Here is a 24,182-nt window from a genome sequence, read left to right on the forward strand (position 1 = left end):
ATTAACAAATCTTTTAAGTAAATTATCAAGAAAAGGTACAGAGGATACGTGTTATTAGACCAAAGGATTGAAGTAGATGTTTAGATTTTTATAAAATTTCTCATATAATGAATTTTGGCCAGTTAGTTGAGTCTAAAGTAGTCAAGATCTTTATGCATGTGTTAAGTTAAAAATATAACTCATATACATTAATTAGCAAGTACTGATTACTTTTCAACTAATGACTAAGTTATAGGTTGTTGATAATTAAAATACAATTTTAAAATGTCATGACTATTTTAATTTACTTATACAATTAAGTAGAAATACAGACATAAAAATAATTGATAATGGAAATTTAATTTTTAAAGTAAGGAGATCCATAGTATCGTTAATGAGATAAAACTTAAAATTATGATATTTTTTGACTAGTAAAGTCAATTAAAATTAAAAATTAAATAATTTAGGTTAATTAATTAATTAATTAATATATTAAGAATAGAAATGTTAAGGGTCGTCCTCACTGATTAAACTGTCAGTATCTACAGATGACCCATCCATACTTCTGGGTAATGCAATTCTAGCATAATCATCAGTGTCAATTGATTTACAAAAATGAATAGCATACTTAAGTTTTTCATTCATTACATCCTGCAATTCAGTAAAAAAATATTATTGTATAAGTAATTTTTCATACCATCAAATAATAAATATAATTACTTTATTACTGTAGCGAGGGATTTTCAAAAGAAAAAAACATGTGTAGCTTTCAGGCAAAAAATTATCTGCCGGTGAATAACGATCAATAACCTACAACGAAAATATAATTCAAAGTAAAAAAAAAAAGTAGACATATAATAATAAATATAATCTACTGACATGTAAAACAAAATCTCTGCCACGAAAATCCTCAATAGTTCTTGGTAGTCTTGTACGCCCCCAAACAAATCGTAAAAACAATGACCGCTCTTGATTAGTAAATTCACTCAAAATTTCCCAAAACCACTGAACTAGCTTATCATGAGCTTCAACGCCTATTTTAAAAATAATTAGTTAAATTAAAATTTGATTACGTTATTAGCTGTCATTATAATATACCTTTATATGTAACAATACTGAGTAGCATATTTATTGGTATTTCTGGTGATCCGCAAACCATGGCTTCTAATTCATTGCTTGTGAATATAGATAATAATGGTACAGGTATAACTCTAGCCATACCCACTTGAACGTTTTTTACTTGTTCATTAAACTCATTTAGCCTATATAAATATATGTAAAGTTAAAAATTATTTTTTTAAAGTCATTATAAATAATTACTACCTAAAGTTTAAACAGGCTTGTATGTATTCATGTTTATTATGCAATGTAACATGTTTATGTTGATTGCTTAAAACAACTGTATGTCCTGTGGAGGATGTAGTACAAAATGATAAATCAAGACTTGTGAATTCATCTTCTCTTTCTAAGTCTCGGACATATAGCAATCCTATAGGGCGTACAATTTATAATTATTATTTATTAATTATTACTATTAAAATTAATATTGCATAAAAAATATTTAATTACCAGGAACATAATCTTTATCAATCTCAATCAAATCAGTAGGCATAAGCTTCATACCACACAATAATTTCCACATAGGTTCAGCAAGATTTAAACTTAATGGACTACAGGTTCGTACTGCTATTCCAATTAATATACCTGTTCATAAATATAATTAATATTAATAAATTAAAATAAAACAAGAAACTAATTTTACTATATCTATAATTATTTTATTATTTATCATAATAATAGATACAGTGCATTAATGCATACACAAATCAACTGAAATATACATTAATAAGAAAAATTACAATAATTGTATGAACTATTATTTTATTTTGTATGTAAAAATATCATTAAAAAAAAAATATTTTTTTTTTAAATATTGATTATTATTAGTAACATAAATTAAATATTAATTACTAAAATTTAATTCTTACCAAGAAATTCAAACATTTTCATATGAACTTTGGTTGTAGCCGATGGATTTAGTATGAAACAATCTCGACTTGTCCCAGTATCTTCACGACCATTTGGTGTTTGTATTAATATTGGTAAAGATCCATTTTGTAGCTCTTCACACATTTCAGCAATGCTTTCACTATATCCACCACCATAATCATCTACACTCTCACCTATAAATATATATGAGTTAAAATTATTTTTTTATAATCTTCTAGTAACTAATGTTTGTTAGTAATCTAAAAATAAATATTAATTAGTATTCATAAATATTCTAAACTGACCAACAAATTGTACTTTCCATACACGATGATACAAAAATAAAGAATCTTCATCTAGAAAGTCCATATTATTCACCATTTGTCCAAATACTGTATGTATATAATCATTGAATATTGATTTTCGTGTTCTAATTCTATTTAATTCGAACATTGGTCCATGTCGTTGTTCTCTAATCATTGATAATTGAAGTACCTAAACACAAGTTAAAAATATTATCATTTCTATACTTTTTATAAAAGCTACTGTAATATTTTTCATACTTTTTTAAATATGCTTTCTTTCACTGAATAAACCATGTATGGTCGTATTGCATCTAAACTAATTTCTCCATGTATTGGCATAAATAATAATGCAGTTTGATTGATTATGATTGAAAAATGATGCAAAAATAGTAATCGATTTCTTAATTCTTGTACGCTGAATTCTTGTAATATATCATATTCTAGTGGTATTGTAGTTGGAGTTGAGTTATCTGTATGATAAGCTTCTTCACTAGCCCATGCAAATGAATGAGCAGATCCACAACTCACTTGTTGAATGCGTTTTCCCTAAGATATTTAAAATATAAAATGTTAATTAATAATGTATTACTCTTTATATTATTAATGCAATGATACACGTGATTTTAAACAGGAGTAATGATGACAAAATTGTACATATTTAGTCAAATTTTAGTTCACCTTAAGAGCTGCAATAGGACGGGGTCTTGCAATTGGGTGTGCAGTACCATCACCCAGTTGACCCTCATCATTATCTCCCCAAGCATATACTTCTCCATCATCAGTCAATGCTAGTACATGAAGTGATCCTAAATAATATAGTAAATTATATTTATGAGTTTTTGATAAAATACAACTTGTTCATACCTGTGGAAAACTGAACAATTTTTTTGCCCTGTAGTCCACTAACTATTTTTGGCTTACGTACATGATCACTAAATCCATGGCCAAGTCTAAAATAATCTCCTTTACCCCTAAAAATAAAAATAAAGTTTTATAAATAATAATAAAAGTTTTAATTATTTACCAAGTGTATAGTGTTCCATTTGACGACAATGCAACTGAGAACTGTGATCCACAATCAATTTGAATAATCCCTTTGCCCGAAAGTGATTCAATTTTACAAGGTAACTAATACATATAAATATTAATGATAAATTATTATTATTATTTATTAGTATTTATCAGTATTTTTAGTTTTGATTGTACCTACTTTACATGATTCTGAAATATTGTGTCCAAGTTTTCCATAATCTCCATCACCCCATGACCAAACATTGTCATCTGAAGTGATACACATTGTTTGGGCATCTCCACTGCCACAAGCAACTTTTACAACAGGAACTTTTGCTAAACTTTGAACCTGAAAAGACAATATTACGCAACAATTTCATTTTTTATGGATATTTATATTTCAGTTACTTTACTATGTAATATTATTACTATATTACTATTAAACTGATGCTATAAACAGTATAAACCAATAGTTATAGTAAATAGTTTACCATTTTTGGGTATAAATAATCTTCATAATCGCCATGACCTAAACGTCCATAACGACCTTTTCCCCAAGTATATAAATGACCATAACGAGAAATTGCAGCAGAATGGAAACCACCACAAGCAATATCAATAATATTTTTACCATTTAAAGTTTGTATTAATTGAGGTTTTGCATATGAACTGTAAAATTGTTAATAATTATGTTATTGATAAAAAAGTGAAATTATTATGTCAAATTGAATTCACTTACATTCTATTTCCAAGCCCTAGTTTGCCATCATCTCCATCTCCCCAAGCATAAACTTCCCCAGTATTTGATAAAGCTAAACAATGACGACCCCCTGAATTGACAGCCACCTTAGCAAAATTAATTATAAATTGTATATAACTAAACAATGTTTTAAAAAAATAATAATAATAATAATAATACCTTAATTATGCTATTAAGGCCTTGGATAAGTTGAGGAGTAACTACAAAAGGAGTTCTTGGATTATATGGACCGATACCAAGACGTCCACTTTCAGTATATCCTGTAAGTACAAATATATTTATAAGCTATTATGCTGATATGTATATTATTTAATTAATGCAGTCATATTATTTATTTAAATACCTGAAGCATATACTTTCCCATATGAAGTAACAGCAAACATAGTTTGTTCTCCTCCAATAACCTGAATGGGCTTCAAAATAGACAAAGAATCACATGACAATGGTTTTTTAATTTGATTAGAATCCATACATGCCAGTTGACCCCTATGATTGTGACCCCAAACATATACTACTTGACCATTTCCTCCCCAAGTCATATTCCAATCATCAGGTTTACTTAAAAAAAGAAGAATAGAAACATAGTTTTTGTATTTCATAAGATAAATTATAATTATCAAATAATATTATATTTATGTAAACTACCTATTCAACCACTGTAACAGTTGTTCATCATGCTCTTTTGTGAATTTCAAGTTGTCGATAAATATATGTTCACCATCTTTATCATAACTATTATCAATGCATTTTATTTTTTTGTGCACTTGATTAATAAATTCTTCAGGCATCTGTTCTCGATTGATCAAAGCCTTAGCTACATCAGTACCAAAACAGTAATCTACAAACCAAGAGGCATCAAAACGCCAGCAACGTAAACTATTGTTTAACCATTTCATCATATACACTAAAGACTATCAAAAAATAAAAATAAAACATATTATACTAATATTAATCAAGTTTTATTTTAGACTAGGTGGTAAAATAAATACTTTTAAATATTCAGAATAACAAAGTTGTCTTCCACATAATACAGCTATTTCTTCATATTCAAACTGCTTAAACATTAAATGTTCAGTACGGAGTAGTACATCAGATACACCACTGTTTAAAAATGGCAAAATAAATAATTCACTAGCTACATCTTGGTCGCGTTTAAACATCATACTAAGAATTTTAATACACCAAATTCTTTCTTCGAGGGCTATTCCATAATGTTTTAAATATTAATAAGGATAATTTAATTTTAAGCAAAATATTTTTCATACTTAATGCAGTTAAATGTAATGTCAACATTAATGTAGCAGTAAGTCGTTTATCAACTGATGGATTGTTTTGTCGTTTTAGACATTCTTGTAATAAATTACGGACAACTGGTAAACATGGTCTTGAAAGTATTTCACGATCAGTACCACTTTGTCTTGTTAAATGCATAATTGGATACACAACAAAACGCCAGCCCCAACCATTTGAAGATTTGTCACTTATAAATTTCCAATGCAGTTCATTACCTAAAAATTAAATAAATATATAATATATTCAATATTTATGATTAAATATTAAATTATGAATAAAAATTAGTAACGTTGAATGAATAATGGTGTTGTCCATTCTGTATCTTTTCCTGATCGAACACTGATGACATTTTCAGCACCATCCATTAATGTTAATGTGTCTTTGAGTTTTTCAGTTGAACAGTTTTGGTTAAAATCAATATATAAAGCAATTGCACCTAATAATAAAATATTTTTCTTCTAGAATATTTTTAAAATAAATTTTCTAAATAAAAAATATTAATTTATTGAAATACCAGGTATAGCTACATATCCAGATAGGCAGGAATCATCTTGATAAGGATGAGAACTCTCCTGAACTGCATGTTTTGAAGGCGGTGACACTATAAATGAACAGTGTGTGTAAATAGTTTCCATCTCTGACACACAATATTCCATTAATAGTTTTATATGTTTGTTAGTATATATAAATGCTGCAAAATGAATGATATTATGTATATTATTATTCAGTTAATATTTGTTATACATTATGGAAAAGATTATTGTTCTTACACATAAATAAATTTATTAAAACAGACTCTGCAGTTGGGCCAAGCCTATAAACAGATGCTAATTTTGCTAAGTCCAATAATAGTCTGACGGTTTTTTCATCAAATGTACTTACAAAACTATCAATTGTTTTATTGGCAAGCAATGATGTGTAATTTAATCCAATAACCTGTAAAATATGTTTAAGTATTAGCTTATATTTTTTAACAATAACTAAAACAATCATTTACTTGATTTTTTGATTTTATAGTAGCAGCAACAATTGACATAGTGTTGGTTGCCTTTGAAGACAATGTACTTGCTGATGTGGTAAGAGAGGTTGGAATATGTAATGAATTTTCTATACTGTCTGGGGTTACCACATTACTCTAAAATGTTAAACAGAAATAAAAATGTTGTAATTTAAAATGCCAAATATATTTACGCACTAAATATGAGAGATTTACATCTAAAACTGGAGCAGGTGCTTCGCCACCTCCTTGATCTGATTGAATTATTTCATGATTTATGTTTACATCTAAAAATATATGAAAATGAATTAAAAATTTTTGGAAAACTTATTAACAAATACAATTTTACCATCGTCAGTAGGTGATATAAGAGCAGCGAGTACAATTTCTCGAGCTAAAGTAATTCGTAAAGCATTTAAGACATGTTGAAGAGCATTTTGCTTCGCAGCAGCTGAATCTAATGATAATATGGTTCTTGATAAAGAATCCTTTTCAGAATTATTTTGATCTTCTTCAATTTTCATTTTGGTATCAACATTTTCATCTAATATTGAATTGTTTTGAATATTTAATAATATATATTAATATTAAGATAAATATTAAATATATACTTAAAAATGTAGCTCCCATTGAATCTTTTATTCGAGCAAATTGCACATTTTCATGAGACATTAGTATTGGCAATACAGGGCATTTCCAGGCAATAGATTGGGAAGAACCACAAGCGACACGATTTATTTTTATATTATTGAAATTAGCAACCAATTTAGGTTCTTGGTTAGAATTTGTTGTACCATTACCTTGTTGACCATGATCATTATCACCCCAACAATAGATCTAAAATTATACTTAATGAAATTAAAAACTAGAAAATGTTATAAATAAATATCATAAAAAATTAAAAATTAAAATAAAATTGTAAACAAAAATATTTAAACTTAAGTACAACTTACATCTCCTTGTGCAGATACAGCAATACAATGTAATGTACCAACAGCAATATGTACAATTTTAACTAATTTCAGTTGATTAACTAGAGTTGGTCTTCTTACATGGTCATCTCTACCCAGTCCTAATCTGTAGAACTCACCTTTACCCCAAGTCCACACCTTACAAAAATTAAATTATAAATATTTAAAAATATGAGAAAAAATATTACTAAGCATTTTTTACTTGGCCGGTTGAAGTTAATGCAACAGAAAATTGGGCACCACATCTTATTTGTACGACTCTGTGTCCATCCAATCTTTCTATTTGTTTCGGAGTACAACAACCATCACTGCCACCTCTACCAAGTTTACCAAAATCTCCATCACCCCATGAATAAACATTACCTGCACCATCTAAGGCAAGAGTTTGAGCATCTCGACTCCCACATGCCACTTGTATAATATTTTTTCCAATAAGCTCTTTGACCTGTGATGGATAAAGAAATTTATTACATCATATTTAATGTTAAAAATTATTAACATAAACTGGGACTATAGCTAAGCACTAAAATTAGTCCTCATGCCAGAGGTGTATATTACCAGACAAAGTTTGAGAATAAAAAAAAAGAATATAGATTTAAGTACTTAATAAGTATATTATATTTAGATACGCAAAATATTTTTTATTGATACAAAGTTATGAATCAAAACTAATAACAATTTAAATGAAAATAATAATGCAAGAATTGAATTAAAACAAATTGTTATTATTTGATTGTAATTAATTAATTTTGATAGGTACAGTTACTATAGAAAAAAATATGATAAATGGTTTGATAAAATATATTGGAAAAATAAGAAAAAACGACATAATAATGTATTAAACATAGAAAAATATATAATAAAAATAAACAAAAAATTCCATTAAAGTTTTAAGAAACTGTCAATTGTGATTTTGAATTAGTTATTGAAATAATAGTAATAAGTTCTAAGAATATAATCGATAGACTTAATTTTATCAAATTTATAACAGAGATTTTATAGAATGTTAAAAATATTGGATCAATCATCAAATGTAGAGTAAATGATTTGGCACTGAAGTATGACAGCGAAATTCTTGGAAATTTAAAAACAGCTTATTTCAAGTAATGTTATTAAAGATTTAATTTCAGTTTTTTTCTAATATTACATTTCATTACACTCATCAGGATTACTATCCAAATATTTAAATATAGCAATATCACGTAAAATATTTTTGATCAAACCAATAACCATATCTTTAATAAGTTTAAGATTTTTAACTATCTATGATCTACAGTAGACCAAAATTGATAATTTTGATCTTATTCATCTAGAAAGATTTTATTTATTAACTATTTGACAATATAAGGGGGGGGGGGAGTAAATAAAATTAATTTAATTTATTGTCAGAGTAGTATAGGTTCTTGCTATATCCCTGGATAATTAATAAAAATGTTATAACTTACAAGTTTTGGAGTGAATTGAGAGACTTCATCACCGTGTCCTAATCGACCATATTGCCCTTGACCCCAAGTATATAGTTCTCCTTCAGAGGTAATTGCAGCACTATGAGCACCACCACAAGCTATATAAAATATTCTTTTGTCCAACAACGAATCAATTAATTTTGGTGTGTCCAAAGTAAGAGTGTCACCATGGCCGAGTTTACCGTCTTCACCATCACCCCAAGATAAAATCTGCATAATATAAATAAAAATTATGTATCAGTAAGTCTTAAATATTAAAAATTAATTGACAAAGAAAATTCTTTAACAAATATGAATATATGAACAAATATGGTCCAAATTCAAGCGTTCAAGAAATTATTTATGAAATATATCAGTAATACATGTCAAATTTTCAATAGAGGAATTACTTTTAATTATATTTCCATCATTGATAATTTCCATAGAAATAATTAAAAAAAACCTATGAGCAAAACAATAAAAAATTACTTTTCCATCTAATGATAATGCTATTGCATGTTTTCCACCAGAATGCACAGCTACATTCATGATAACAAATTGGCTGAGACCTGGTATTTGCCGAGGTGTACAAACTTTACCACAGAATGGTATACCTAGTCGACCGCCACTGCTATCTCCACACACAAATACCTAAATTAACAATTCTGATAAATAAATCAATATTGAAAAAAATAATTTTAGATTTAGTTAATGTACCTTTCCCTCGTTTGAAACAATAAATAATGATTTTGATCCTCCAACAATATCAATTGGCTTAAGAGCAGTTAATGCTTCATTAAAAGTAGGTTTTTTTATTTTAGATCCATTCAATCCTCCTAGTTGTCCCTTATCATTTAAACCCCAAACATAAACAGCATATTCAGAATCAACTTTGATTTTTGATTCTACTTCTGGCTGAGGTGGAAACTCCTAAATATATATGTGATAATATAATATTAGAAACAAATAATAAATAAGTAAAGATGAAAATATTCATAATTTATTATTAAATTTATTAATAGCAAGATTATTGTTTACTTGTACAGCATCAAATTGAGGTGTTAATGAGTTAGGTACAAATTCTTGATTAATTCTCATCACAACAATTTTCAATCCAGTTATAATACAAATTTTTTCATTAGTACGCATTGTAATTTCTATACATTTATGGCACTGAAATTAAATTAATTCAAATTGTTTTATCTTAACCATTACTATTTTGTTTGTAAAGAAAACTACTAACCAACCTACCAATTCTTGTAATAAAAAAAATTAACAATATTACAGATTTTAATTAGGACATATGATTGGGTTAAATTATGTTTTCAACTAAGTCTCTTTAAATACTGACAACATATTGAGTCAAAATACTTTGTTAACACAAGTAGTTTATAAACTATTGATAGTTAAAATAACACACGTTAGGGGAAGTACTAGGATAAAAAAGGTCAGCAGAATTTAGATTTAGAATAGTTATAATTGTATATTGTTTGTAAACAAAAAAAAGTATAATTAAAAAACCACCTTTTTTTATCTTCCATATTTTCAATAAAAATTATTATATTGAACATATAACGTATGTGACAAACTATTCTTTTTTTTATTAAAAGTTTCTTAAAACTAAAATAAATTTTTTTTTTAATATTCACTTTTTATAGCTAAATTATAAATATTTAAATCATTATTAAGTTCAGCTAGTATATTTTTTTCATATAATTTAATAATCAAAAAAAATATCTTTACCAAATATATCTAAAACTTTAATTTAGTTTGATTTACAACAATTAATGGCCACATGGCCACAATACTTATTAGTTATTAGGCACTGACTCACTGGTAAATCTCCTAGTGAGCCAATCCACCTTTGAATAGAGTACAGTTTTTAAATATATAACATGTATTTATAAAACACTATTCAATTTAAAACAGAAAGTATTTCTGTATTAAGTTTATATTATTGATGTCAATGAAATAAAAATTTTCTAATTGCAAATTTTGTCATATTTAAATGCATATATGAATGAATTTTTGATTACTAATTTCTGAGCTCTAGACCAGTGGTTCTTAACTTTTTATAGATCACAGACCCCTTAACCAATTTTTTTAAAAATACTTTTCTTTTATAATATGTCATGTATTGACGTATGTTATGCTTTAGACTAATAACTTATACCTACTGAGTAGTTTATTGGTAACTTAACACTTATCCAGGATGTGATAGACTATAGTCTTAACTAATTTCAGGTTCAGAGTTATAATTTTTATCTTTTCCAATAAGTTAAAATAAAATTATATATTTGTCATAATATTTCAAATTACATACTTTATTGACTGAATACAAAAGTTGTAAAGTTTGATCCAAAGAATTTATCACAACGCGATTAACTTCTTCCATCATATTAAAACTTACACCAGCATTCACAATTACAAATAATGGTTTACAATTCTCATTTTCTTCATCTAATTTCATTCGCAAAGAATGAATTACAATATTTGGCCGAAACTCCAATTTTATCCAATGCTAAAAAAAAAAACCAATAACTGCATTAGAAAAAATATTTATTGGGATTTAGCCATTAAAGCTATTTCTAATTAAATTTCTTAAGTTAGATTTTTTCCATTTAATTCTCATAATACACATATAGTTCAAATATTAATGACATAAAATGAGAATGAAATTGATAATTCTTTGCTTATTACATTAGTTATTTAATTTTTTTTTTCGTATTGGTTCACTAAAATGACTTTATCGATTTTTATCACTGTCTTTTTCACTTGGAAAGGGTAAAGTATAACAAGGACCAGGTACAGTAGAACTTATGAAAGTATTATAAAAAAAAATGTGCAACTAGTATTAGAGTAGCAAGTAGAGATAATAGCATTTCTCAAGATTCAAATAAAAATTTATTTGATTTAATTTTTAATAAATAGTGATAACAGCAATGAAATTCTTTAAAATGAAATTAGGAGAAGTAGTTGCAAAATACATGCTGAAATTGATGCACCAAAAAACTTAACAAAGTAAGTTTTCATCAGAAATGTATCTAATTATCTAATTCAGTATTCACTATTAGAAAGTAATACTAAACAATTTTTATTATATGACAGCAGACCAGAAAGAACTTTGATTTTTGGCCGTTCTTAATGTTTAAACTTGCAGCATCAATTAAATAACTAGTATGCAATTAATATGCTGATGGTACATCTAAATTAGATTTGATAAAAAGATAAGTAACCAAGTAATAATTTTTATTTATTAATTTTTTATTAATAAAGATTTGTATAGCTAGTGCAAAATTATCTTTATGATAAAATTGATTCATACTGAAGTAGTCATACAGAATTTTCCTAGGTCAATTTATTAAAAATTTTTATTTCTTACAACTCCTTTAGGATTTTCACTAGTCCAGCGACTATCTGATTTCCAATCGAATAAATTTGGGAGTAGTTTTTCTTCAGCAGAAGAAGTGCATTTTGTAATGAATTCAGAAATTTGTTCTCTATTTGGATAATTAGATAGTATTATAGTATTTTTGTCTGGAAAAAACAATAATCAATTATTTATTTATCATTTTCTTCTGATTTCTGATCAAATAATAATATGAAATGCTTAATTAACATTTACCATAATTGGATTTTTGAGGTAAACTTGTTATCTCAATAACTTTATTGTTATCTATAACATCATATTCATAGAGTGAAGTACCATAATCTATTAATTCTATATGAATGTATCGTACCCAACACGCACCAATAGACTTCCAGTTCACCTGTAAATGTATTAGTAAAATATTTATTATGTTTGAATATATTTATTTTAGCTATAAGCTAATATACAAAACGCATGAATTCAAAAATACCTTGATATTGAGATCATGTAGTCCACCACCTTTTATAATTTTAATAACTTTCCCTTCACATCCAATATTAACATTTTCAAACTCTCTACAACAGCGTACAATCATGCCTACATCAACAGCATATTTCACATAGTTTGCATATTCATCAGCACTGTTAAAATCATTACGTCTTTTAAATATTACTTTATCATTACTTGTAGGCTATAAAAAAAAAAAAAAAACCATTTGAATAATTTGAATTAGAAATCAGTATAAAAACTTACATTTTCATGACATTCTTCTGTTGTTGATGATTCATCTTTATCTGAAAAATCTTCATATGATGATAAAGTGTCAGTGCCATCAGATAAACATTCATTTTTTCCTTCCATTAATAAGGCAACTAATGCATCTAATGAAGTGTAACCATGTGCTTCAATAGCACTAAACACACATTGCTTATTGAAACCCATATCAGATAATTGAGCTAATAACATATTTAATGTACTTTTTGAAAAATATTTTGACCATTTAAAATGTCGCACAGAATTAGATTGAACGTCGACTGTTAAGTATTGAGTTAAATTTATAGCTGCTTCTTCTAATTCTTTTTTTGAGTATTCTGGTTTTATCGGAGAAGGTTGAACAGCTTTTGATAATATTAATTGAAATAAGTTCTCAGATTTCCCATCACTACTTGTTGTCAGCTGTGTAAGTATTTTACGAAGCAGTATTCGATTTTTTAACAAAGCATTAACAGCTTTTATACCTGCTAATAATGTCTTTTGATAGCAAAGAAGAGATTCGTTGACTAATTCTCCTAAAAATCAATAATGAGAAAAAAATTAAAATAAATTTGAATACATTTTAATATAGTTTAATTATAATATACCTGTAACAGTTTTAAAACTTAAATTAGTAATGACTGCAGAAAACATTGTTGTCCATGTATAAAGCATAGATTCTGATATAAAATCCAAAGAAATTGTACAATTTGGAATATGCTCTATGTCTTTGATGAAAATACTTTCTGTTTTCCCAGTGCTGTGTACTAGTACTTTGAGTTTTCCTTTTTTCTCAATGCTCATCACAGTAGCTTCAATTAAATGTAAATATTAAAATATTATTTAAAATATACTAACACTAAAAGAACACTAAAATCTTTATTATGTGTTATATTATAACATTAATTGAAGGCATCGGAGCAATATTCAGATAAGTCCTAAGTTTTCAAAAATTCATTTTTAAACAAAAATGTTCAGAAAAACTTCTCTGTCGATTGGCCCAACAATCAGATATATCTAATTATTATTATAAGAGATATAGTAAAGTTATAAAACCATTTTACATTTTGTTTTTTTCAGTTGCATTAACCAAGTATGTCTGGACATATCCGTAAAAACATTATATAAAAATTTTATTTTTAATTGGGCACAAAAATCAAATATGTATGGATGTAATTGGTTATATTGCTCTTAACGAAAAAAAATCGATATGGTCAACAATCGTTGAAAAAAGAAAGAAGTAAATAGGACATCTCATAAGAAACCAATATACATATAATGACTATAATTGAGGGAAAACTCAAAGGAAGCTAGGAAGGGAAAGACCTAGGCAGTCATACATAAAGCAGATTATGTTGGATGTAGAAAAAGAGTCATATAGAAAATTGAAGAGAGTTATATTAGATAGAGAGGAATGAAGGAGTATTTCATCATTCAACCAATCTACAAATTGAAAAAAAAAAGAAGATTATTGTTTAATGTAATAAAATGTATTGGAATATTTTATAATAAGATTTGCCATGTTTATAATAAAAATAAAAATAAATTAAGTAACTAACCTTCAGTTTCTCCTTTAATCAATACATTTCCTCCAATTCTTGGTCGGTTATCAAAACCTCCAATGACCATTAATGATGCTATTGTACTATATGACAAACTCTGTAGTTTCTATAAAATAATAAAAAATTATTTGAGCACAGGTCAAAATAAATATTTTTACTTACAAATACATTTTTTTCAAGTGTGGGATTTGCCAAGTAATCAGTTGCTGATATTATATTCAAAATAAACAGAGAATCAAAATAAGGAGGTAAATCAGTAGTTTTTTTTGGTTTTGTACTCTTTTTGTTATTATATAACGTACGTAACAAAAGAATACATTCTTCAGCAATGGTATTTGAACATGAAGCAGTTAAAGGCACTGTTGGTTTACCATCTTTACAAAAAAAAGTATGTTAATATACATTAAATAAATAAAAATTATCTTAAAACAAATATATTTACCAATTACATCATATTTTGAGTTACTTTGTAATACCGAAGATCCAATAACTTCCATAAGATTTTCTACTACAGACGTAATAATGGATGAATCAGTCATTTCAGGTGTAATCAAAAGTTTGATTAACTGTATGGTTTGCACCTAGTACAAATTTGAAATTTTATATAAATAAAAAAAGATTAATTTGAAAATATTACAAACAGTATGATTTTATATGTCACCTGGGTTGTTAGAGTAGAAGATACTGTTGGAGAATGAGATATAATTGATAAAAGCATGTCAATCCACTGTTTACATGCAAATTGCTGTTTATATTCATCAGATATTTTTGATATGATTTTCAATAGAGAAATGTTGATCCATTCAGAATGAAAAAGTATGGCATTTGAAATATTAGAACTTAACCAACTCTTCTAAAAGTCAAAGATAATATCATAAGTATTACAAATTTGTATATCCAGATTAAAAATATAAACAATTAATTTCACCTCTAAAGTATTATAAAAATATTTTGAGAGAATTTGAATTGAATTTTCATTTTTAATTGAATGAACAGCACTTGATAATGAAAGACAGTTAAGAAATTTTATCATGACACACTTGAGTATATCAAATGGATTTTCTGTTGAGTTTTCATGTATTTCTAAAAATTAATTTACAATTTTATTTTTAAACAATAAAAAATTAACTAAATCTTACCACCATTATTTGTGCAAGAAACATTACAATCTGATTCTTCATCATCTCCCGCATCTAATCCAGGTGCTAGTTTTAAATCATATTTTTCTTCTTTACCCATTCTATAAGAATTAGATACTCCATGATCCCAAAGAACTCTAATCCAACCATCATCACCCATTTTACTAACAATTTGCCCTTCACCAGGAGGTACACCATCCTATAAACATAAAATTCAACATAATATAAATTCAAACATAAATAAATTGATTTTATACTTGATTTTCCCATTTCCAATCTTCTCCACGAACAACTCTAGCACCTAATTTTAAGTAAGGTATGATGTCTGCTCCTCGTAAACACTTAATTTTATTTAAATCCTCTTCATAAATAATTTGCTTTGTATTTATTTTTTCAATTGGTCGTTTTGCAGCAAGGTCTAAGGTGTTAATAATGGAATTAATAGCAGATAATATATTAGAATTTATTAACAGACTAGATTCTTTTTCATTTAAAATTTGTGTTATTGATCCAAATGTTGCAATAGCAAATCTAAAAATATATTGGTATAAAAGTATAAAACACATTAATCAGAATATTATTAAATTATAAAATTACCGGCACCAAGTCATTTTTTTTATAGTTGTTATTTTATCTCGAATTCCTACGGATTTATGAATTTCTCCTATTTGAGATACAAGAGTTTTAATTTGTTCCAAAGCACATCTCATGAAATCACATTTAGCTATTAAAAGCTTAAGTTTATAAGTCACCGAAACGAGTTCTACTTCATTATTGTTTCTACAACAGAAATATAAATTTTAAATAAATATTATAAATATTTTAAAAATATATGTACTACCTCGATGAAGAACTGTTTGGCAATGCAGATAGCCAACCTGATATAATACTATATTTTACAGAACTTATTGATGTAGGATTTTTAAATAATTTATTAATAAGTTCATAACCAGTTTGTATCATATTGCATCTATCTATCTATTTTGACAAAACATATGAAAATATAAATAAATAGTTAATATTGATTAAGAATTTATTAATAAGAAAATGTTCTACTTACTTCTGAGAGTAATAATTTTCTTATCTCATGGATGTTAACGTTTGATAGAACAAATGATAAAATCATTTTACTGATTTCTATCTGATTATGTTTATTAGATATTAATTCAGTATCATTTGTATCTTTAATTTTTTCATAAATACCTTATAATAAAACATATAAAAATTAAAATTGAACTAAAAATGTAAGATTAATATTATACCATTTTGTAAATTATTTGGTGCTGGTACATATTTTATGTTGGGTTTTTTAACAAATTTGTTCATGTCTTCCTATAGAAATACCACAAAATTTACAATTTCTATTAAATACCAAAATTATATATTAAACAAATTACTAACTTCATCATTTAAAAAACATTGTAATGGAAGATTTTGGTTTCGAGCTTTATGGTTTCTAACATTTTTCTTTGTTTTAATACTAGAAACAACAGAATTAATTACTGTTTTCCATCTAGATTCAGTTTTCAAAATAGGTAGTTTTTTCGCTGTAGTTATTTTAGAAGACAAAATTGGACTCAGTTCATTAAGTAAAAACCTAAATAGTTACATAATAATATTTTAGATAGAAACACTAAATATTAGACTTGAATTTGATTATTATAACAGACCTGCATCGATCCAAAATAGGGGAACATGTTTCTTTATAGTTTAAATTCATATCTTGTTTCATTTTGAGAATTTGTATTTTAATTTGACCAAACAGTTTAAAAATGATGTCCAATGGTAATGGTTTTTCTGTAAAATGAATAAATAAACTAAAAATAATTTTTAGATAAAAAATATATGCTAAGAGTCTACAATTGCTACTAAATAGTATGCTCATTAATTTTTTTTTTAATAAATCAGATATTTCCACTTCAATACATCTTTAGTATCTTAATGGGTTTAAATTTAATTTTAATGTTAAGTTTTACATGTTTATCTGATGTTGTTATAATTTTTCTTTTAACTACCTTTTTCAATAATTTCTGCTTTATTCAAATTTAAATGTTTAACTAATACTTTAGCTAAATTTTGAATAATTTCTTCAACAGGGTGATCAGGTTCATATTGTATTTGATTATCAACTGATTTACGTTCTTTGTATGTTAATATTAACATTTTTGCACATTCATCCTAATTAAAAAAAAAAAATAAATAATAATATTAAATACAGATTTATCTTTAATTTAATTTATTACTCACATAGTTATTATTTTTACTATCATCAATACCAGCACGTAATAAAGGAAACCAAATATTAAAACATTGATAACTAGAATAAGGTTGGGATAAAGTAGTTAGATAATGTGCATGGATTCCCAACAAATAACCAAGAGTTCGATGAACGTCTAAAAGCAGCGGTTCAGTCAAATTTGAGTCAATAGGCTATACAAAATAAGTGATGACCAATTATAGTAAAACAAGTTAATTATAATATTTACAAATTACTCACTTCAACTATGTCCTCATCTGGATCCAAATAATTTCCAACAAAACAGGACTGTAAAGTTTCTTCAGGCATTTCAGTTAATACATTTTCATAAATAGATGATGAATGTAGCATAGTAACAAATGAATAATTCATTTCACTAGATCTAAATATTGTTAACAATAATTTTAATAAATATAAAACAATAAAAATAACCTACAAATACCTAGTTTCTTGAATATCATATACTTTTTTATTAAACACTACCCAGTGTCCTCCATTTCTATTATGATTTTCTAAATCAGGTTTTCGAATCAACATAACATCTTCAACATTTTTATACCAAGTATTACAAGTATAGCCTATTAATAAATTAAAATGTTTTCTTATTATTATTAAGGAGCCATTATAAACTATAAGTAATGTTTAGTTTTATGCACTTACTAGAAAACCCAGGCCAGGACAAATTATCATCTTCTTCACGTTCTAAATTTGGGGTCATTAAATTAAACGCATCCAAAGCATTAAGTAAGGGTAAGAAAAGATTAAACCAATCAGTATTGCATAAAAATAAAGGGGTTTTTTGATGAACCATGATTAAACTTATTAAAAGCTCCATAAACAACTTATCTAAAAAAGATAAATATTAAAAATTAAAGAATAATAAGTTAAATTTAAGAACCTACCAAATCCAGCCACACTTATAACTTTTGTGATAATTTGATAATGCTTAGAACTTCGAGATGCTACATGATTTGCTAGTTTTATAGTTTGACAAGAACGCTTGACAAAATGACTTATATATTTTGAAAGTAGCATTTCAACACCTTGATTGTCCATATCTTAAATATATATTAAAAAAAAGAGATAAATATACATTTAAATATAATTTTAAACAATACCATATATTTTGTTACAATTATATTTAAATAAAAGATTCAGGTCTATTTAATTGTTTTATTTATATTGAAATGTATAAACAAAAGAAAATATTAAGATTATACATATATTATAATTACCCAATTCGCAACGGCATTTATCATTTTTATTTTTTTTTTGACGATATATTGACATTATTAAAAGTCTTTGGAAAGTCATAATAAATTTTAAACTGGGAGATTGGTTAAAATTATTTGAAGGCACTTTTACTGTATGGATTTGTGTTGAAAGACTTGTGAAGTAATTGCTTTAATTAAAAATAAGTTATCCTTACATTATTACAATTCAAAAACTTCAATAATATAAAGTATTTCTATAATTTACATACTTAAGTAACTGAGAGACTATAAAACAAAGAGATATGTTTGTTTCATCAAAATTATGTTTGAAGCTTTCAGAATGTTGAATGTTTTCATCTGAAAAATAAAAAAAAAATTAAAAATATATATTTTCTACACACAAATGTATACAGTATTATTTAAAATAATAAACTTACGTTCAATAGCTTTTTTTAAAAATGTATATAGAATATTGTCACCCAATAAACTATTTGTAATCAGATTTATCATAAACTCTTGATTACTATTTATTGATTGAGATTCATCTAAATTAATGAAATAGTTTTAAATAATTGGAATAATATTTAATTTTTAAAATCAATAATTCCATACCATTTGGTGAAGTCATAGGTTGTAATATAGTACATAACATATTAGCTCTTTCATTTGGCGTTTGAAATAGTATAAGCCATCCAACTTCCAAGGTTTTTTGAGCAGCTAATTTAATAGTATTTATTACTTTTGTGTTTGATGCTAAGTCAGTAACTGTTTGACGTATACTTAATAATAACTTTGAGTGTCCCACAAGTCCAACAGTGTCAGCACTCACATGATTGTTAATCATAGAATGAAACTACAAACAGAAATTATGTATCAAAAGTAATTTAATGATACATTTAAAGACTTATATTTACCTGCAAAGTAAGTAAATGTAGAACAGATACTAATACACATTCTTGTTGTTGAGATGGTGGCCAATCAATATATGTTTTATATTCTTTAAACTCATTAGATAAAAGTTGTTCTAAATAGTTTAATGTTTGAATTTGTAAGTCAGTCACAAATGATGTAGATATTCCAACATTAAATTCTTCACAATCATACCACGCGAAACACTTAAAAAAAATAATAAATTAGATAAATTAATTTATATTTATTAATGCATTTATTAATTTATATTTATTAATGCATTTTAAAATATTTTAAATAAAATTATTAACAAGTCAGTATTTTTATTTTTATTTGTGATTTAATAAATATTAACTATCATTATATCAAAAACATATATTTTTAACAAATTACAAATTTTATTTTAGCGACTATATTTACTTGATTTGGACTGCAAGCAATTTTTTTTACTTGTCTATTCATTAAACACTTGACAGGTCTACATTGTGTGGTATTTTCATTCTCTAATTGACCCCAACAATAGACTTGGCCTGTAGCAGTCAATGCTAGTATATAATCATCTGCTAATGAAAGGGATGTAACTTGTTTGCCTGTTTGTAAAAATAATTGTATAGAGTAATTATAACATAGAAAATCCATTTGAATATGTAATAGAAATTCACCATTTAAAAATTTTACTTCCTTAGGTCGATTGACACGAAATGAGTTATTGTGGCCTAACATATTATTGTTACCTCTTCCCCAAGTAAATACATTGTTAGCACAATCAATAACAGCATTTACATCATTATGACAATATACTGATACAATTTCATAATCAAACACAATCATGCTGGGTATTACATTTAAAGATTTATCATCACAACCTAATGAAAACAATTTCATTAAAATAATAATAAAAAACAAAAACCGGTTTGAAAAGCAAACCTTGGTCAGAGTTTCTATATTCAAATGAAAATACATATCCTTCTTGGGATAAAGCCAGTGTATTATTAATAGATGCTCCACAAGAAACTTTTGATACATGCCATTCTACCAAAAATAAGTAAAAACATGTATATTATAAACAACTATAAATTAGATATAATAGATGGCGGATTTATATACATTAAAAAAGTTTAAATATGCATATCGCATGTAATATATACCTTAAAAAAATTCAAATACACAATCAAAAATGATCAAAAATAAATTTATAAACTATAATAATTTGTTTTTAGGAAGATTCTAGAAAACACTTAAATTTGTAGTAAAAGATGAAATATACATTAAAAAATTAAAAACGTCAAAAAAATTTAATACACAAAAAGATGTTTTGGCATTAATAGTTCCATGTAATTAATTAATGTTAAAAAACACATGCTGTGTTTATTTAGCATATCACATGATCAACTAAAATAAAAATGCAATTGCATACAAATCCGCACTCTAGTATTTATGTATAGGTAATTACCTGAAATAGATTTAACTAACTCTGGAGTATAGCAACAATTACTACTATGTAATATTTTACCCCACATGTACAATTTACCATCTTCAGTAACAGCAGCACTAAAATAATTTAAAATTTTGTGTATTCTTTATATAATTTTCTAGCTAGACTATTTAATTTTTATGTAAGAATATAAAATTTTTCATCATAGATTAGAACATTTATAAGTTAATAAAAAAGATCATTATTAATATAGTTATTAATAGTTACCAGAAATCTTTTCCACACGAAACCATAACAACTATGATTTTAGAAAATGCTACAATTAGTTCTGGAGCAGAAAAAGAAGAACATTTTTGACCATGGCCTAAAGCACCAAATTCATTTACTCCCCAAGAGTACACTTCTCCTTTTTGAGTAACTGCTAAGTATGTTTCATCATAAACATCAACTAATTTTATAGGTACATTCATCATTTGTTTTTCTTCAAAATTCTAATTATACAATTATTGTTTTTTTTTCAATTATTTGAAACAATATTAAAAATTAAAAATAACAATTAAAATTACCAATGAATCAATTGAATAACTAATAAAATGTAGAGTTCCACTGGTTGTTACAACCAATATCTCATTTCTTGAACATACTACAGACTCAACATGCAAACGTTCAAGGGTTAATATTACTTTTTTTTTGGTTTCAGGATAAAATTGTTTACCCCAATACTGTACAATATTCTTTTTATTCTTAATTTCGTGCATTTTTTGCTATTGTTTAAAAATTTTAATTTTGTTAAGAAATTGTAATTAAAATAAAATTAATTATATTTTATTACTTGAAGCGTTAAGTAAGTGATAGCTATTTGGTCTAAAAATGCTAAAATAATTACAGCTGTTTGTTTCATGCCCGTAGGTTGTGGATTATCAGCATCATTATTTATTCTTAAAAAACTTTTTGTAACACTATCCTGAAATAGTTATAATAGATAAATTAGTATAGTATAAAACAATTTAAGAAAAGTAATATACTTTATTTGAATGAATCACATCATAGTTAAAATTGTTTTGAATTCTTGATACTACCCAATTTAAGCGACGAAGTGTTATTGTTAATAAATTATGTAAATGTCTATTGTGAATCCTAAAAATTAAAAATATATGTTAAATTAATTTAAATTTGAATAGATAAACTAAAATTTACTTGTCACATTGTAATCCCAATTCAAAGTACATTAATACACATTGTAATATTTGACTCAGTGACTTTTTTTGTAGTCCTAGTTCTAACAAAAGACATAAAGCAAATTGTCTGTCAGTATTTGGAATGTGATTTACATGAATACTTTCATTTTCAAATACATTAATATTTCTGAAATTGCATTATAAAATATTTATTTAAATAATATTGTTATTATTAAATATACCTATATAATATATTAATTTTAAAATACCCATTGACTACTTGAAATAGGAACTCTGATGATCTTTCTAAAGTTTCAATCCAGAAAGTAGGAACATTGCTTTCATCAACAAAAATATCTTCTGGAATACATTGCAGTGCTTCTAGTGAGTCTTTAAGCATTTTTGTGCATAAATCAGAATTATTGCCTGACCGCCAAGTACTGACTAGAAATCCAAATGAAAAGTTTAATGCTGTCTGTGTACCAATTTTAGCAAATAAAGACATTTTTTCCTCATCATTAGTATTGCTAACAAATGTAAAAATAATTAATTGTATTAATAAATAAAATTAAACATTGTTAAAATATTATTTACTTTTTTGTCTTAATGGAATTTTTACAATTTTTGTGTATCATTATAGATGACTGTGTTTGATTATTTGATTTAGATTGAAAAAAAAAATCTCTGTAAAAAGCACCAAAGTAACGAGAAGCAATAGCCATCCGAAGTTGAGTTTGATTGAAAAATAATGTTGAATAACATATATCTTCACATAGTTTCCTTTGTTCAGCCGCAAATACAGATATCAATGATTTAACATCATCTTTATCTAAATAGATGTTAAATAAAACTACAGGTAAATCACATTGTTAAATACATTAGAAAACTTACCACAATTAGGTTTCCATATAAGAGATTCAAACATTTGTTTAGACTTCAGTGTTTCATTAACATCATAAGCTTTATAAGGCATATAACTGCATACATTTTCAGATTGTTCATCTTTACATGGACAGTTTACTGCCCACATGCCAATATAATAACGTCCAGATGATTCTACTAATAAAAATAAGAAAAATGTTTATTTTCAATCAAAATATATTCATTTAATTATTGTGGAGATGTTAAACCTTTTTTTAATAGCAGTGAATTGTCATTATCCACGGGGATCAGTTCAGAATCTTCTATCATCTCGTTCCAATAATTGGCAAGTCGGTTTTTATCCAATGCTTCATGAAGTTCTATCGCAAGCCATTTAGGATCTAAAGCGGGTTTTTGTTTTATAATAAATTCAACTTTAGTACTCATTTTGATTTTGATTCTAATAATGGAATTAATAAATATATATAATTGTTAATCATTCAATTTTTTAAACAGTCCAATCAATAGTAGACTAAACATTTTTTCTTTTAACAATCATATTTTAGGACCGTTGTTGAAATAATTAACCAATAAAGATAAATTGATCTAATAAAAATAGTTGAAAACAATATTTCATTTTAGGATTTAAAATGTACAACTTATAATCAGATCCTTTTAAAACGTTTTTGCTTTTGGGCTTTGGCCATTTATCTTTGAAGTTGAAAATTGCAGACAATAGGTATATTTGTATATG

The 24,182-nt window shown here is 25.9% G+C and overlaps 1 protein-coding gene across 1 annotated transcript; it reads right to left on the minus strand.

Moving 5' to 3' along the window:
* Positions 1-314: 314 nt before the first annotated feature.
* Positions 315-23,905, minus strand: LOC112603606 (E3 ubiquitin-protein ligase HERC2). Its single transcript, XM_025352268.1, has 76 exons — positions 23,698-23,905; positions 23,459-23,626; positions 23,162-23,396; positions 22,837-23,094; positions 22,587-22,754; positions 22,415-22,526; positions 22,222-22,353; positions 21,956-22,153; positions 21,657-21,880; positions 21,408-21,505; positions 20,882-20,986; positions 20,617-20,820; positions 20,375-20,544; positions 19,960-20,160; positions 19,658-19,898; positions 19,483-19,590; positions 19,315-19,402; positions 19,067-19,233; positions 18,734-18,889; positions 18,492-18,677; positions 18,274-18,409; positions 18,072-18,213; positions 17,822-18,004; positions 17,590-17,752; positions 17,245-17,371; positions 16,976-17,171; positions 16,837-16,906; positions 16,635-16,777; positions 16,416-16,552; positions 16,172-16,354; positions 15,832-16,105; positions 15,575-15,773; positions 15,364-15,518; positions 15,097-15,288; positions 14,878-15,016; positions 14,598-14,809; positions 14,433-14,541; positions 13,482-13,685; positions 12,874-13,409; positions 12,611-12,811; positions 12,376-12,520; positions 12,133-12,287; positions 11,074-11,271; positions 9,789-9,923; positions 9,468-9,680; positions 9,240-9,401; positions 8,751-8,981; positions 7,508-7,750; positions 7,288-7,443; positions 6,946-7,171; positions 6,684-6,878; positions 6,533-6,621; positions 6,335-6,472; positions 6,108-6,273; positions 5,852-6,028; positions 5,627-5,773; positions 5,310-5,552; positions 5,034-5,245; positions 4,690-4,955; positions 4,388-4,602; positions 4,204-4,304; positions 4,024-4,130; positions 3,776-3,953; positions 3,484-3,633; positions 3,298-3,401; positions 3,138-3,244; positions 2,952-3,079; positions 2,532-2,819; positions 2,274-2,463; positions 1,968-2,162; positions 1,549-1,683; positions 1,303-1,468; positions 1,078-1,241; positions 859-1,013; positions 700-789; positions 315-630 (listed from the first exon to the last, which is right to left on the minus strand). Exons 1-76 carry the CDS (start codon positions 23,873-23,875, stop codon positions 487-489), a joined length of 13,212 nt encoding a protein of 4,403 aa, XP_025208053.1. The 5' UTR covers positions 23,876-23,905; the 3' UTR covers positions 315-486.
* Between the last annotated feature and the right edge of the window lie 277 nt (positions 23,906-24,182).

This window comes from Melanaphis sacchari, unplaced genomic scaffold (assembly GCF_002803265.2).
Source record: "Melanaphis sacchari strain LSU unplaced genomic scaffold, SCAv2.0 Contig10_pilon_pilon, whole genome shotgun sequence".
Taxonomy (NCBI): Eukaryota; Metazoa; Arthropoda; class Insecta; order Hemiptera; family Aphididae; genus Melanaphis; species Melanaphis sacchari.